The sequence below is a fragment of the Symphalangus syndactylus genome, chromosome 15 (assembly GCF_028878055.3).
Source record: "Symphalangus syndactylus isolate Jambi chromosome 15, NHGRI_mSymSyn1-v2.1_pri, whole genome shotgun sequence".
Classification (NCBI taxonomy): Eukaryota; Metazoa; Chordata; class Mammalia; order Primates; family Hylobatidae; genus Symphalangus; species Symphalangus syndactylus.
The window spans coordinates 102,038,315-102,056,367 of NC_072437.2; the positions used below are offsets into that span (position 1 = coordinate 102,038,315).

The 18,053-nt window shown below is 42.6% G+C and overlaps 1 protein-coding gene across 3 annotated transcripts in view; it reads right to left on the bottom strand.

Annotated features, from left to right (window-relative positions):
• The window catches only part of SMAD9 (SMAD family member 9), a 75,536-nt gene that overhangs the window by 13,084 nt on the left and 44,399 nt on the right, over window positions 1-18,053 (bottom strand). For 2 of the 3 annotated variants that reach the window (XM_055244536.2, XM_063618931.1), the window contains exons 3-5: window positions 14,976-15,233; window positions 9,599-9,709; window positions 7,855-8,076 (exon numbers count right to left, since the gene is read on the bottom strand). In XM_055244536.2, coding sequence (XP_055100511.1) covers window positions 7,855-8,076; window positions 9,599-9,709; window positions 14,976-15,233 — 591 coding nt within the window. The remainder of the gene's footprint in view (window positions 1-7,854; window positions 8,077-9,598; window positions 9,710-14,975; window positions 15,234-18,053) is intronic. The other variant, XM_063618932.1, reaches the window with a different exon arrangement.

Sequence of the window (18,053 nt, forward strand, 5' to 3'; positions counted from 1 at the left end):
ATTTCTGAGTGTAATAATGGTATTATTCCTTATATAAACTCCAATAGATGGGAAAAAGGATATGAAGCCTGAGATTTGCTCTAAAATATTCTAGCAAAAATACTGTAGAGCGATAGATGAAAAAGGATGGCACAGAATGTGAATCTTTATTGAAGCTGGAGATAGTAAGATGAAGACTTGTTATATTCCCCTCTCTGTTTTCCTATTTGAAATTTCCCACAATAAAAAAGTTTTAATGGGTGGTAAAAAAAAAATACTAATAATATAAAAATGCAGATTTCCAGATCCACACCAGGGCCTAGTTCAGAGGATGGAGGCAGGTCCTCCACAGGATTGTGCCTACCGTTATGCATTACACAACCACTGCAAACCAGGGTTCGCCTCTCAGTCTTCAGAGCTTTGTGTAATTATTACAATCCTTTCCCAGCAGATGGCAGTAATTTCTCTTGAGGAAGAAGCACCTTTTCCTAACTCACACAAAGTCACCTCTGGGCTGATAGCAAGGCTGGTCCTCCAAGACTGTCCCTGATGACCAAGTTTCTCAGGACAACACGATGAACAAACTTGTTTGGGTCCAACTCTACTACACGGCATGTCCCATACTGTCACTCAAACACGCAGCCACTCTGCCTGGGCTGCACTGTGACGTGTCTCCCTTACCACTGCTGCTGCCTTCCAGAACACCCTTACACACCACGGCCACCCCATCCTCACAGGATCAAGAAAACCCACTATAGAAAATGTAGAAAATACAGACAGAAAAGAAAAATCAGCCATAAATCCACAGCCCAGAAGTAATCAAAGCTAACATCTACTATATATCTTTCAGTCTTTTTTATGTGTTTTCGAGACAGCCTCCTGACTAGTTGGGGCTACAGATGCATGCTGCCATACTCAGCTAACTTTTTCGTATTTTTTGTAGAGACAGGGTCTCACCATGTTGCCCACCTGGTCATGAACTCCTAGGCTCAAGCAATCCACCCACCTTGACCTCCCAAAGTGCCGGGATTACAGGTGTGAGCCACCATGCTCAGCCATGTGCATTTTTAAGAAGAAAATTGGGATCATACTCTACAGGATGTTTTAAAACTTGTTTTCAGTTAATAATATATTGTGAATATTTTCTCAAGATATTAAGTATTCTGCAACATCAAGTTTAATGACTAACAGTGTGACATTGTATCCTATGTTAAAATATTTTTTAGGTTTTGCTTTTTTTTAAGATGAGAAGCCTTAACACGTGTTCAGAGGCAGAACAAAAGGATTATTTTGAGACAGGGAAATGAAATCCATTGGGAAAGGAAGCAACCCAAATACCACCTGGACATGCAGACCCTCTGCCCAAGGCGTTTGAACCACAGTGACTCTGTCTTGAGTAGGAGCTGGGTAAAATAAGGCTAAGACCTACTGGGCTGCATTCCCAGACGGGTAGGCATTCTAACTCATAGGACAAGATAGGAGGTTGGCACAAGATACAGGTCATAAAGACCTTGCTGATGAAACAGGCTGCAATAAAGAAGGTGGCCAAAACCAAGATGGCGATGAGAGTGACCTCTGGTCATTCTCACTACTATACTCCCACCAGTGCCATGACAATTTACAAATGCCATGGCGAACATGGTAACATCAGGAAGTTACCCTATATGGTCTAAAAAGGGGAGGCATGAATAATCTACCCATTGTTTAGCATATAATCAAGAAATAACCAGCCAGGCACGGTGGCTCACGCCTGTAATCCCAGCACTTTGGGAAGCCGAGGCGGGTGGACTGCCTGAGGTCGGGAGTTCAAGACCAGCCTGAGCAATATGGAGAAACCCCATCTCTACTAAAAATACAAAATTAGCTGGGCATGGTGGCACATGCCTGTAATCCCAGCTACTCGGGAGGCTGAGGCAGGAGAATCACTTGAACCCGGGAGGCGGAGGCTGAGGTGAGCCGAGATTGTGCCATTGCACTCCAGCCGGGGCAACAAGAGCGAAACTCCATCGAAAAAAAAAAAAGAAAAAAAGAACCATAAAAATGGGCAACCAGTAGCCCTGGTGGCTGCTTTGTCCATGGAGTAGCCATTCTTTGTTCCTTTCCTCTCTTAATAAACTTCCCTTCACTTTACTCTATGGATTCGCCTTAAATTCTTTCTTGTGAGAGATCTAAGAACCCTCTTTTGGGGTCTGGGTCAGGACCCCTTTCCGGTAACACCTCTGCAAGGAGCTGACTGGTGAAATCCTTATGTCAGGATAATTCCTTTCATAAAACAAGAAGAATTACTAGAATTATACAGAACTTGAGATATACAAGAAAATAAAGATTCATAAAATGGTTTAAAAAAACCCAATTCCCAAAACAATGCAATGATTTGGAATATGTGATAATTATTTTCAGGATATGCTTTATCTATCTCAGAAAGTTCAATAACCAGGGTTAATGTTATCATTTTTTTTCTCCCACAAAGGGAGAAATTTTTTTATCTTTTTTTTTTTTTTTTTTTTTGAGATAGAGTCTTGCTCTGTCGCCCAGGCTGGAGTGCAGTGGCACCATCTCGGCTCACTGCAAGCTCTGCCTCCTGGGTTCACACCACTCTCCTGCCTCAGCCTCCCGAGTAGCTGGGACTACAGGCACCTGCCACCACGCCCAGCTAATTTTTTTTGTATTTTTTAGTAGAGATGGGGTTTCACTGTTAGCCAGGATGGTCTCGATCTTCTGACCTCGTGATCCGCCCGCCTCGTCCTCCCAAAGTGCTGGGATTACAGGCGTGAGCCACCACTCCGGGCCACCAGCGTGTCTCTTACATATTAGGTAATCAATGCGGGTAGCTATCATCATCATATTATTATTTGATATGTAATTGTAGAGAGTACAAGTGGTGTGCCTAGTTTCTAAGGAAGAATACGGATAGGTCCCACACTGGAATGCGATGTTCCAGGCTGCCCAAGGTATTGCCTTTGACATTTAAGTGGTAGCTTTTGGTATGCTAGTGCTAACTGTCAGTAGCTATTTAAAGCATCTTGCCAGTGAGGTCAAAGTCATAGGTTCAATCCCTTTGTACCAGTTAACTGCTGCATGGCTACAAATACATGCTTTCTACCAGCCCCTCTACCTCAGGGACATACCCATTAGATGGTAAGTGGGGTAAATGAGGACCCATCATCACCACTAGAGAAAACAAAACTCAAAATGCACTCACTGCTGACAGGGTGGCAACATGACCTTCCTTTAGCAAGGCCAGCCATCTTAGCTAATTTAAGTCACAAGGAATACAAGCCAGAAATGGCGTGAAGGCTAATTGATATCTACTGGGTAGGGGAACGGCTCATCATTAACTATAACAAAAAGAATTTTTTTTTTTTTTGAGATGGAGTCTCGCACTGTCGCCCAGGCTGGGGGTGCAATGGCGCGATCTTGGCTCACTGCAACCTCCGCCTCCTGGGTTCAAGTGATTCTCCTGCCTCAGCCTCCCGCGTAGCTGGTATTACAGGCACCTGCCACCACACCCGGCTAATATTTTGTATTTTTAGTAGAGACGGAGTTTCACTATGTTGGCCAGGCTGGTCTCGAACTCCCGACCTCAGGTGACCTGACTTCCTCGGCCTCCCAAAGTGCTGGGATTACAGGCGTGAGCCACCGTGTCTGGCCACTAAAAAGAATTTTTAAAAATGATATATTCAGGCCAGGTGCAGTGGCTTACACCTGTAATCCCAGCACTTTGGGAGGCTGAGGCAGGGGATCATCTGAGGTCAGGAGTTCGAGACCAGCCTGGCCAACATGAAGAAACCCTTTCTCTACTAAAAATACAAAAATTAGCTGGGTGTGGTAGTGTGCGCCTGTAATCTCAGCTACTCAGGAGGCTGAGACAGGAGAATCGCTTGAACCCTGGAGGCGGAGGTTGCAGTAAGCTGAGATCGTTTCACTGCACTCCAGCCTGGGTGACAGAGCAAGACTCCCATCTCAAAAAAAAATCTTCCATCCTTGCCTATCACCGTCTAATTAATCTCAATAGAACAGCCAGGCAATCTTTTCAAAAGTGTAAAGTCAGATCATATTGTAAACCAAAAATAAAATTTGAAGGCCCCGCAACAATTTGAATGGACCCTCACTTCAGCCAGGGAGCTCTAAAATTTAACCTGACAGACTGGTTCAGGCTCCACGAACACTGACTTCCTTGCTCTCTGTGTCACAGCCATTTGAACCAGAGCAATTCCATCTTGTAAAATAAGGTGGAGACCTACTGGGCTGCAATCCCAGGATGCTAGGAATTCTTAGTCACAGAATGACATAGGAGGTTGGCACAAGATAAAGGTCACAAAGACCCTGCTGGTAAAACAGAGTGCCATAAAGAAGCCAGCCAAAACCCACCCAAACCAAGATGGCATGAAAGTGACCTCTGGTCATCCTCACTGCTCATTATACGCTAATTATAATGCATCAGCATGCTAGAAGGCACTCCCACCAGCACCACGACAGTTTACAGATGCCATGGCCACGCTCAGCAGGTTCCTATACAGTCTAAAAAGGAAACGAACCCTCAGCTCCAGGAAATCTCCACCCCTTTCCCAGAAAACTCATGAAAAAATCCACCCTTTGTTTAGCATATAATCAAGAAATAACTATCAAGAAATAACTATGTTATCAGTCGAACAGCCCATGCTGCTGCTCTGCCTGTGGAGTAGCCATTCTTTTGTTTCTTCACTTCTCTAATAAACTTGCTTTCAGTTTACTCTACGGACTCACCCCAAATTCTTTATTGTGTGAGTTCCAAGAATCTTCTCTTGGGGTCTGGATCGGGACACCTTTCTGGTAACATCTGCTCAAATGTCACTTTTTCAGGAAGGCCTTCCCTGGTTACGCTGCTTTAAAGTCTCCATTCTCTTCCCCTGCTTTGTGTTTCTCTGTTGGACATCCTATATGTTGTATTTCGTGTCTGTCTTTCCCCAGCAGTAAGTAATCCAGGAAGTCTGGTCATTGTCTTTTTTCTACTGTTGCATCCCTAGTGTCCAGTATGGCTGAGAGTTGGTGCTCAGTAAGTACTTGTGAGATGAATGCGTATCACTAAAATCTAATGTCTGTTAATTAACTCCACAGAGCAAGTTAACTCATTTGCTAGCCTAGGAATGCATTTTGCAGCTAACTCACTCAGGCTGGTGCTCCTGGAAGCCATGCTGCTCAGAACCAGATAACCCATGGCAGCATCTGAGAGAGAATCCTGTGATCTCACAGAAGACCGACTGCCCTTGCTGTAAAATCTCCCAAGCCAACACTTTTTTCCACCATGCTTTATGGCAAGGCTTGTGGCATGTCTAAAAAAAAAATTTTTTTTCCACATTGGAGTAATTCCTAAGCAGCTCTGAGAAAACTGTAACTTTGCCTTCGGACCATGTGACAGTGAGTACTCTTGCATCGAGGGGAGCACTATCAGGTGCTCCAGTTTGTGGAACAGGTCATCAGTCCCGGCTCTTGCTCATGTGGCTTCTTAACCCTAAAGATGAGCTCTCAGTCAACAACACAGGAGCTACTGATATAATTGGGATACTTGAATCCTCCAAACCTCACATCAAAATCTGATTCTCAATATTGGAGGTGGGGCTTGGTAGGAGGTGTCTGGGTCACACAGAAGGATCTCTCATGATCTGCTTGGTGCCCTCCTTGAGGTGATGAGTGGATTCTCACTCTATTAGTTCCTGCCAGATCGGTTTGTTAAAAAGAGCCCAGCACCTCCCTCCCTTCCCTCTCTTTCTGTCTCTTCCCAGGTGACACACAGGCTCTCCTTTGCCTTACACAATGATTAGAAGCTTCCTAAAGCCCTTACCAGAAGCACATGCCAGTACATGTGCTGCAGTACAGCCTGTAGACCCATGGGCCAAATAAACCTCTTTTTTTTTTTATAAATTACCCAGTCTCGGGTATTCCTTTATAGCAACGAAACAGACTACCACAGACTCTCCATGTCCTCGGCAGGAGCACCTTGAAGAAGCGACTTGCAGACAGGTTCCTAGAACACATTCAGCACGCCTTTAATATTTTAATCCTGTCTTTGGATCCACTGGCACCAGCAGAAATTGAACATGCAGACCAATCTGCAAAGCTCCTCAACAAACTGCTTCACAACGTTATGTGTTAATGTTTTGCCTTGAGAGTTCACTGAAGGTTCTTCTAAAAATCATTTGAAAGTAAAGCCATGCTCAAGAAACTTGTTTAGGAATTAATTCCAAGATTATTTCCTTTGAGGAATGGCTATTTTCCCCCTTTGGGATAAAAATTACATTCCAGAGTGAGTTTTTCATTTCTTCCCTCCTTGTCAGGAAACCTAGAGTAAAATTACCACCATCTTCTCCAGCAATCTGTGTCAGAGACGTTTGAACCAGAGCAACTCCATCTTGAATAGGGGTTAGGTAAAATAAGGCTGAGACCTACTGGGCTGCATTCCCAGGAGGTCAGGCATTCTCCCATCCAAGTACTAACCAGGCCCGACTCTTAGTTTGGTTAACAATGCTAACCCTTATGGATGACATATCTGGATTCTTCTCCCCTCCCCTCAACCCGTTTCTGATTTTCTATTTTTCATTTATCATTTCACTGCAATGGTTTCTCGTAAGTTGCCTCAGAGCCACTATGGAGACAGAATATAAATAAACATAAAGTAACTGTCTCCATTAAGAGTCAACATCAATGAATGATTTCAACCTGTTTCTAAACAATGGCTTTTAGGTTTACTCCAACAGGAGACATTTTGAAGGTATGTTAGGAAGAATATCAGAATGCATCACCAAATGGAACAATGAATCTCCCCCGGAAATTTGAAAGAAAAGGCTCAGGCTCCTTTCCTGAGGTGGCTTGAGTGCTGGATGGAGAGAGAAAAGGTCAAATGACTGAAGATTCTTTACATCTATGACTGCATGGTATCACTCGAAGATACCAACTATTCCAATAGAAAAGAAAATAATTTAAAGATCCTCAGCCAGACCACATACTCAGCTGGGAATTGCTACCATCACTCAGACCAATGAGATGGGCTTCAAAAGCATCACTGGTCAGAAAGGAGACCAGTATGACTTGTACCCAATCAGCCTGCACACAGGAGAGCCCCAATTGAGGCCAAAGGCTTCCAGACATAAATCAGTCATTTTTTTTTTTTTTTTTTTTTTTGAGACGGAGTCTCGCTCTGTCGCCCAGGCTGGAGTGCAGTGGCGCAATCTCGGCTCACTGCAAGCTCCGCCTCCCGGGTTCCCGCCATTCTCCTGCCTCAGCCTCTCCGAGTAGCTGGGACTACAGGCGCCCGCCACCACGCCCGGCTAATTTTTTGTATTTTTAGTAGAGACGGGGTTTCACCGTGGTCTCGATCTCCTGACCTCGTGATCCGCCCGCCTCGGCCTCCCAAAGTGCTGGGATTACAAGCGTGAGCCACCGCGCCCGGCCCAAATCAGTCATTCTTTCTAACTACCTAGGTGCTAAGTCTCCAAAGGGAACTTTACCTGATACAAATAATCATCCAGTCAGAATTCCTGTTCTTCAGAAATGATCCTACCTTGTATGTTTTAGGGAAATGAAAAATAATGCATAACACTTCTATTTAATAATTTCATCTGGCTTTCTTCATATTTATCATCTTGCTTGTCTTCACAATCCCCACTCCATGCCACCCCTAGAAGGTGGCATGATGACGTAAGAGGCAGAGGGACTAAGATCCTGACAACCCATGTGCTTTCCCCAGTGGTAATGTCAGAGCTATCTCAGAGCTCACCGCCCTGGGGTCCTTCCACAGGGGCACATGACCAACATGTGAGGGTGGTCATGTGCACTTCTACACACATGACCATCTAAATTTTGGCTAGATGACTAAAGGAATGACATCTTTGCTCTTACCCTTTCCTATATGTCTCCTGGTATTTTCTATCGTTGAGTTTCTGTTTACGTTAGAAAGAAGTCCAAGACAGAATCTGTTCCTGTTATTTGAAGGGTCGGTGAACCCATCTATGAGCACACTTCGGGAGGAAGCCTGGAATGTCTCCCCAACTCGGTTGTTCAGTTCGTAGTAGGCGACCGAGCACCAGTGCTGGGGCTCCTCGTAACAAACTGGTCGAAAGTCTGGAAGAAAACAAACCAGAGAGCACAGGGCTACTGTCACACCTGGGCTGTGTAGTTCATGATTCCACCAGGAAACTTAGTGAATGCTTTTCACCAGAAAGTCAGCTGCAAGACCAAGCATGCCACTGCAATCTTTTAGAACCTGTAGCTCTCATGGGAGCTGCTTGGGGCTGGCTCATTTCACTAGCACACCTGAGATGTACAGCCCATGGTCCTTGTTCATCTTCCAAGGCTAGAGCATTTATAAACATGTGTATTGGTTATGAAGGGACCAGGGAAAACATGACATGAACAGCTGAACGTAAAAAAACTGTCAGCCCTAAAGCAAGCACAGCTCAAAGGAAGCTGGCAGGTCACCTCTTCTTTCAGAAACATGTGAAAGATGGCATGTTGCTGTTACTGTGCCCACTTGAATCCTTGTGGCAAAAAGTATCATTTTCTAACAAACCAGAGATGGAAAAGAATAGTTTGACTATGATAAAAAGCAAATCAATAATGCTGAATAGGACATTAAATTACTTAAAGAAAAAAAAAGCTTCCACATAGAGGGGCTCACATTCTGCTTTGTGGATATCTAGTTATGCATGGAAAAAAAAAACAAATACATTTAAAGAGAGCTGGATATTTCATCAGGAAACCCATGAATGTTTTCACACCCAACATAAAGTTAAGTCACTTTCCTGTAACTAACCAAAGTTCAGAGTTCCTTCTTCCTTTGCCACCCACACCCTTTCTCTGCCTTTCTATTGATTATATTACCTTTCTCTTCCTTGAACATCTTTGTCATTCTTGCATCTAGAGTGTGTTCCTATATGCACTAAATATAAATTTATGAAACATAAATTTGGGGGTTATTATTTCTCTTACAAAAGGATCTTAGCTTATAAAATATTCACTTGGAGTATTTCAAATGGTACGCTTCTTTAGAACCTCTCTACTCAAGATCTGGCTCACGGAACAGTATAGCCTCTGCATTACACAGAAGCTTAACAATGTAGATCCTTGGGCCCCACCGGAAGATCTACAGAATAAAAATCTGCATTTATGCAAGATCACAACGTGGTTTATATGAACATTAAAGTCGAGCAACACTTATCTAGACTATTATAAGATGCAAATAAAATTTTGTAAAAACCTCATTTATGTATATTTCTAAGAGTACCTCTCTGGCCAACTGAAAGACACCACTATAAACATATAGTAAAAACACAAATAGAATAAAATCCCTAACTTCTTGAGTTCCCAACTCCATACTTAACATCAAGAACTACAAACTTCTACTTGCTAAGTTAAAATAAAAAGTTAACTTATTCTCGTAATGAGGATGATAAACAAAACATTAATTCTATTGTACTGAGGAATGTCAAAGTTAAAATGCAAAGCCATCCCATTTGCCTCTTAAAACACATGCAAAACAGCAGGCCAGTACATTTCTGGTTTTCTTTTTTGAGTTGCTTTGTTTGGGGGTAATAGGAAATACTTTTGGAAAATAGCTACATTTCACTGTTCATCTGCAATTTACCTCCATTTGGTATCGATAGCACTAAATGTCTATCAGCTGTGGCATCTACAGGTTGGCCACTCTGGGTCTCAGAGGCTTCTGTGGCATGATAAGGCAGGGGTGGTGTGTCAACTAAAAAAAGCAGTAGAACAAAGGAATTGTCAAATTGATAAACCACACAAAGACAGTTGGATCCGACATCTTTTGCCATTAAACTCCTGCGCTTGGTGGACAGTGCTACTCCTACAGAGAGACCATATTAATGTAACAAGGCTCTTCTGAAGTGACATTGTGAGCACGCTACAGAAGAAACTGGTTGTTCTGAGAGCCTCACTAAAGGGTCAATTCATTTTCCCTCCGACTTTGGAGTTATCATTGAGTTCTAATGACTTCAGGGCAAGACTTTCAAATGCAGAACCTGTTCTCCTAGCTTTTCTCATAGCAGAATAGTCTGTGATCTGGCTTGCAAAACACAGAGAAAGCTAAACCTTCTTTGAAGTGAGCTTAATTTTCAGCTTCTATGTTGTCACAAATTGTACAGTGACCACGGGGATGCTCTATCCCTGAGATACTTCAGGATATCTGAAACGTAATTATAACCTTGTACCCAAGGCATGCTGAGAAGGGCCCTTCTACCCAAATGTCAGTCCTGTGACTGGACAGTGATCATGGTTAGGCAAATGGGATGCATTCTGTGGATGATAATTCATAACACACTAAAAACTCATGAGGCACAAACTCTTTATGGAGGAGCTCAGCACAAAACAACCAATTCCTCCAGTATGCATGTCTAATGTTAGTTCAGAATGGTCTTGTTAACATCCGTGGTGGAATACAACAGCGTAAAAGGTTGCATCAATCTGCCTTTGTTATATTGAATTGTCCACACAAGTAGTTCTCACACTTAAGTGTACACAAAAATTGCCAGTGGAGCTTGCTAAAAATGCAGATTCCTGGCCCCATCCTTAGCAATTCCAATTCAATAGGTCAGTCGTTGAATGTAGCCATGTACATTTTAACATGCCCCAATGGCAATTCTAATGCAGGGTTCATGGACCATACTAGGAAACCATGGATAAGGTATTTCCTTGTGAGAAAATGGACTATGACTCCTACGACTCTGGTGAAAAAGTTATAAGGCAAGATGGCCTTTTTGTAGGTCTTTGACTAAATATGTCTATTTACTCAAGGGTCAGAACAGGCTGAGCACAGTGGCTCACACCTGTAATCTTAGCATTTTGGGAGGCTGAAGTGGGAGGATCACCTGAGTCCAGGGGTTTGAGACCAGCCTGGGCAACATGATGAGACCCCATCCTACCAAAAAAATAAAAAATTGGCTGGGCATGGTGGTGTGTACCTGTAATCCTATCTACTCAGAGGCTGAGGTAGGAGGATCACTTGAACCCAGGAGTTTGAAGTTACAGTGAGCTATGACTGTGCCACCATACTCCAGCCTGGGCAACAAAACAAGGCCCTGTCTCTAAAAAATTAAAATTAAAGAAAGAGGGACTGAAAATAGAATTACCACATAACGTAGCACTTCCACTCCTAGGTATATACCCAAAGGAATTGAAAGCAGGGTGTTATTTACTAGAGCCAAAAGGTGGGAACAATCCAAATATCCAACAGCTAATGAATTGATTTTTTAAAATGTGGTATAGCCATACAATGAGGTATCATTGAGTCACAAAGATGAACTACCAATATATGCCACAACGCAAACTGTGAAAATACTTGGCTAAGTGAAATAAACCATACACAAAGGGGCAAATATTGCAAGAATCTGGTATATGAAGTACCTGCAATAGGCAAATTCAGAGAGACAGAAAGTAGATAGAGCTTACCAGGGGCTGGGGAAGTAGGGAAATAGCGAGCTACTGCTTAATCAGTACGGAGTTTCTGTTTGTGGTGATGAAAAATTTAATAGATATGGTGATGGCTGCACAACATTATGAATGCACCTAATGCCATCAGATGGTACTTTATTTTTTTTTTAAATAGTCCTCACCCAGGCTAGAGTGCAGTGGCACGATCTCAGCTCATTGCAGCCTCCGACTCCTGGATTCAAGCGATTCTCGTGCCTCAGTCTCCTAAGTAGCTGGAATTACCGATGTGCACCACCACGCCCAGCTAACTTTTGTATTTTTAGTAGAGACGGGGTTTCACCATGTTGGCCAGACTGGTCTCAAACTGCTGACCTCAAGTGATCTGCCTGCCTAAGCCTCCCAAAGTGCTGAGATTACAGGCATGAGCCACTGCACCTGGCCAGATTGTACTTTTAAAAATGGTTAAAATGGGCTGGGTGCAGTGGAGCACGCCTATAATCCCAGCACTTTGGGAGGCCGAGGTGGGTGGATCACCTGAGTTCAGGAGTTCATGACCAGCCTAACCTGGTGAAACCCCGTCTCTACTAAATACAAAAAAATTAGCCGGGTGTGGTGGTGCATGTCCGTAATCCGAGGTACTTGGAAGGCTGAGACAGGAGAATGGCTTGTACCTGGGAGGCGGAGATTGCAGTGAGCCGAGATTGCGCCATTGCACTCCAGCCTGGGCAACAAGAGCAAAACTCCATCTCAAAAAAAAAAAAAATGGTTAAACAAATTTTGTGTTAGATATATTTCACCACTACTTGAAAAAAATTAACATACGAAAAACCATTGAATTGTACACTTGAAATGGGTGGTTGTATGGTATGTGAATTATACCTCAATAGAGCTTTTTAAAAAATTTAGAGGCTGAACCAGTAAATCACAAAGGTTCCTTTTACTCTTGTTTATCTATAGGTCTGTTACTCAGGTTGGCATTTTGCTGTTAATCATTCAGACAAGAATTATTTTCCTTGAAGTGAAAAGGGCTATGCCGTCGGTGAGAAACTAACCAGCTTCTGCATCATTGTTGGTGTCTGTCCTGCTCGGGTGGGAAGAGTAAAAAGAACATCAACCTGTCAGAGTAACCAGGGCAGGAATTCAGAGTCAGCACAGGAAGTCTTTGTAGCACAGAAATGTGTTAGGTAAATATATATTTTGCAACACAATTATCCTCCTGTTCCTTAACCAAGGTTCTGTCCTCAAATGACTTCTCTTTCTGTTGTATTTCTTCTTTCTCAGTGAACTCAGCCACTTGCAAAACTTCAATCATCTGCTCCCACACTGAGTGAATGACTCTCAAGCTACCCTCCAGCATCTCTGCCTTCACCCTACAGTAAGTCCTGTTGGACCCCCTCCTCCAACTCACTGCCCTCTTTCCAACCCCATATCCCTGTTTTAGTTCAAGTCCTTATAATCACTTGCCTGGACTGCTACAGGCTACCTGTATGTGATGGCTCTCAATAGCCACTGCCTCCTGAAGGTCAGAGACCACAGTAGTCCCCCCTTCTCCACCAGAGATACAGTCTGAGACCCCCAGTGGATACCTGAAGTTGTGGCTAGTACAGAATACCACATATACTATGTTTTTTTCCTATACATACCTGTGATAAAGTTTAATTGATAAATTAAACACAGTAAGAGATTAGTAAGAGTAACTAATAATAAAGTAAAACAATTAGAACAATATGCCAGCATCACTACTCTTGCACTCTGTGGTCACTTAAATCAGAGTGACCTCAACAGTTGATCTGATCACAGAGACAGCTACTAATTGACTCACAGGTGGATAGCATCTACAACGTGGATGCTCTGGGCAAAGGAATGATTCAGAACCTGGATAGGATGGCATGAAGTTTCATCCCCACATACAATTTAAAATTTAGGAATTGTTTATTTCTGGAATTTTCCATTCAGTATTTTCAGGCTGCAACTGACCTCCGGTAGCTGAAACCTCAGATAAGGGGGGACAACTACACTGTCTTAGTCATCACCGCATTTCTAGCACTGGCCCAGTGCCAGACACTTAGCAGGTGCTCAGTCATCATTTACTGAGCCAATAAAATCTGTGCCTATGGTCTGGAGCTCCATGTCCATGTTCTAATGCCTGTGTGGGCTGGGTGCAGTGGCTCACGCCTGTAATCCCAGCACTTTGGGAGGCCGAGGCAGGCAGATCACCTGAGGTCAGGAGTTCGAGACCAGCCTGGCCAACACGGTGAAACCCTGTCTCTACTAAAAATGCAAAAACTAGCTGGGCATGGTGGTGTGCCCCTGTAATCCCAGCTACTTGGGAGACTGAGGTGGGAGAATTGCTTGAACTTGGGAGGCAGAGACTGCAGTGAGCCAGGATCATGCCACTGCACTCCAACCTGGGTAACAGAGCAAGACCCCATCTCAAAAAAAAATTAAAAATAAAAATAAATAAACAAACACCTGTGTAGTAATTTATTTATCCAATAAGCAACTGATGAGCAACCACTGCATTTCAGGCTCTGTGCTGGACATAGAAAAAAGAAGGCTCTCTGTTTAATGGGGAAAACAGACACACAGGAATTATATAATATAGTGCAATAAATGTAAGAGTAGATGCTTATGTAACTTGCTGAGGAGCAAAAGGAACTAAGTAACTCAGAGGTGAAGAGGCAATTCCCTCTTTATCTTCCCACATTGTAGGGACAATTTTTATTAACCTTTTAATTCCCCTTTCAGCAATCCTAAGGCAATGCTTGCATATACTAAGAGTTTAATAAATATCCATTAAATAAATGATTATAGGAATAAATGAACGAGGCAGATTGTAACATCTGGCACCAAATGTATTTATGCATGCCTTTAGGAACTTGTCAGCTCCGCACAGTATTTATCTCACACTCATGAGGTGCATATGTATTATCTCAACTTAGATCCACTTTACAGGTATGGTAGCAAGAGCAATGATGACAGTATGCTAGAGGCTCCCTTTCCCTTCCATATGCTTTCTCAGTTCAGCAAACTGAAGAGCTCTATATTTAAAATGTTGTCCTGGCTTCACATGGCAGAAAGGGGTAATGCACTGGCTGGAGCTGGGGCTTCACTTTCTGCCTCACTCAAAGGATGCAGGCATATGTTTTAGGCAAGGGCTTCCTTTGATTGTTGAAAGAGGCAACCAAGGTAAAGGCCTAACATTGATCTTCCATGTTGCTTGTCCTCAGGCCAAGTCTTCTGCTTGGATTACAGAAGTCTTTTAATCTTATTTCTACTGCCTTAAAAAAAAAAAAAATCCTCGGAAATTCCCAGGGATACTATTCAAATCCATTTAGCTTCTGAGAGCTTCCAGAGCATTAGAACTAAAACTAGAGCAAAAACATGTTCTATCTCCAGGGTAACTGCTTCAAAATGGGTATAGTCCTAATCATTTTAAGGCTGATTGCTTTGTAAACTGTATATACTATATGAATGACAGTTACAATGACTGTCATTGTGACTGTTCATCATAAATCATGATGTTGGGCTGATTTTCCCGTATTTCCCCACAGACCATAGTTCTTACTGACCTGAATGTTGATAGGGACTCTCTGGCTCAGAAGGACTTCCTGGGGAGTGAGGGTAGCTGGCCGTGCACGGGGACTGGGAGAACGCGTGGCTGGGTGAGGGAGGGAGTGCAGAGCACGGAGGCTGCTGGAAAGAGTCAGGATAGGTGGCGTTGTGTGGCATGAGTGGCTCACTGTGCAGGGAGGCACTGCGGAACTTGGCCAGGAGGCTGAGCTGGGGGTTATATTCACTGTGTCTTGGCACAAGCACAGGAGGCAGTACTAGGATCAGAAAGGAACAAGGCAGTTAGAATTGAACATTGCTCATCAGTACACAACAGAGTGGATACTTGCTGTTCTTATCTATTTTTTTTTTTATGATAGAGCTGTTTTTCCCCTTGGGAACTACTCCCATTAGTCTTTGTGCTCATCATAATACTGTCGATTAAGTCCCCATCTCCACCTAAGAAGCAAGCATGTGAGTAAGCCAAGGTAACAGTCTTCCCCTTGTAACCGGAATCTTAAGCAGAATGTCATAATTCACAAGAGTATTTGGAGGACGGTATTTCTAGTGTCAGCACTCTAAAGAGACCTGCTATTTATTCCTACCTTGGAAATGACAAGAGCTGTCCTAATACCTGGCCTTCTGGCGACCTGATTGTCACATCTTTCTTTAATTCTGCCAAATAAGTCTTTTTTTTCCCTCAAGGCAAAATCAGTTTCTATTGCTTGCAATGAAACCCTAAGTGATACCCAGAATATTTCTCCTTCAGAGATCATGTTGAATTATTTAGATGACCAGACTCAATTTCAGGTTCAGTAGTGCCACTGAAATAAAACATTCTATGTGTCCTTAATGGAAAGATTTCAAGATGAGTAATTAAAAGTTATTAAGTAAAATACAAACGGTGAATAATAATAAAAGTGACTAAGTAAAAGATAAGCAGCAGCAGGGTGCAGTGGCTCACACCTGTAATACCAGCACTTTGAGAGGCCGAGGAGGCCAGATCACCTGAGGTCAGGAGTTTGAGACCAGCCTAGCCAACATGGTGAAACCCTGTCTCTATTAAAAATACAACAATTAGCCAGGTGTGGTGGCGGGCACCTGTAATCCCAGCTATTCAGGAGGCTGAGGCAGGAGAATCGCTTGAATCTGGGAGGTGGAAGTTGCAGTGAGCCGAGATCATACCATTGCACTCCAGCCTGGGCGACAAGAGTGAAACTCTGTCTCAAAAAAATAAAATAAAATATGCAGCAGTAACAAAACACAAATGATGTTTGTTCATTTTACTATGCTTTTCTGGGTTTCATTTTTTAAAAAGAATGTTATTGTTCTTGATTCTGATTATACACAAAATTTCAGAATAAATTCAAATTCTTAAGGGCAAGCTTTGCCCAGGCCCTCACCTCCTACCGACTCCTAGAAGGTTACAATGCCTGGCATAAAGCAGCTACTCCAAAAATGTTGTTGAAGAGCCATCTGTGACCAACATAAGTTCCAGACAGGGAAGCAAAGAAAACACAAGGGGGAAGTGGTCTAAGAAAGAACAAAGGAAAACTTCAAAGAGCTACAAAGGACCTATGTCTTCATGTTGAAAAGAGCCACAGAGTGCTCAGAGCTCAATTAATAAAAAAAAGATCCAGACCTAGTCTTTCCATCTTGAATTTCAAACATTGCGGGATAACTGGAACATTCCAAAAGCTCCTAGAGGATTACCACAAAGTCACCTATAAAGAAATGAGAATCAACCGACCTCAACTTCCCACTCTAACCCTGGCTACTAGAAGTCAACGGACCAATGCCTTTCTGAGGACAAATAATTCTTACCCCCGAATTCCACAATGGAAACCACCGGAATAACCACAAACAAATACAAACTATGAACTAAAATACAGATATCAAGGATGAGAAGAGGAGGAAGGAAGAAGATTAAAATATAAGTGAGTGAGGCTGGGCACGGTGGTTCACGCCTGTAATCCCAGCACTTTGGGAGGCCGAGGCAGGTGGATCACGAGGTCAGGAGATCGAGACCATCCTGGCTAACACAGTGAAACGCTGTCTCTACTAAAAATACAAAAAATTAGCCAGGCGTGGTGGCGGGAGCCTGTAGTCCCAGCTACTCGGGGGGCTGAGGCAGAAGAATGGCGTGAACCCGGGAGGCAGAGCTTGCAGTGAGCCGAGATCGCACCACTGCACTCCAGCCTGGGCAAGAGAGCGAGACTCCGTCTCAAAAAAAAAAAAAAAAAAAAAAAAAAAAAAAAATATATATATATATATGAGTGAAATCCTCATCTTTTATGGTAGTCAATGACATTATCTAAAAGGTGATAAATTTGGAAATAGATATGTAAGCATATTATATATTATCTAGAGTTACTGTCATAATTCTTAGTAATAATAGAGAGAAATATGAAAGAACTAAGCAAGAATTGTTTAGAAGAGTTTGTCTCTGGGTACGAATAGGACAGATCTTGGTTCTAATCACACTACTGATTTGTCAACCACAGGCAAGTATTAATAAAAACTCATAAAAAGTAAATGTTCTAAAACTGCTCTAAAAAATAAGGTCTTAAAAAAAGATAAATGTTTTGGAATAAACAGACAATTACAATAACGATGACATTAACCCCGAAGTCTGCCATCTGCCTTTGACATCATACATCTATCTCTTTCTTAACAAACAATAATTTTCAGTTATATGGACAGAAAATAAACTAAGAAGGGTAAATAAAAGGTTTTAAACTAAAACTGCTACAGGTGAGGGTGGCAGAGAAACAAATAATTTCTTCCCTTTTTATAAGCTATTATATACGCATGCTGCCTTATGACACCAGAGAACATTCAACATCACCATCAAACTGACATGGATCATAAACCATCAAATTCCCCTTAATGTATTAATATTCCACAGCTATGCAGGAAAAAAAGATTATGTGCCTCATGAATAGTCTGAAGTGAGGAGTTGACACAGCAAATGTGTATGGCTTCTTTGTCAATGACCCTTCATCAAAATGCTAACGACGTTCAAGTAAACACTCACTTTTTTATGAAGAAGAATGTGAATAATCTCTGTGACTTCAGTTTTAATATAAAATACCTAT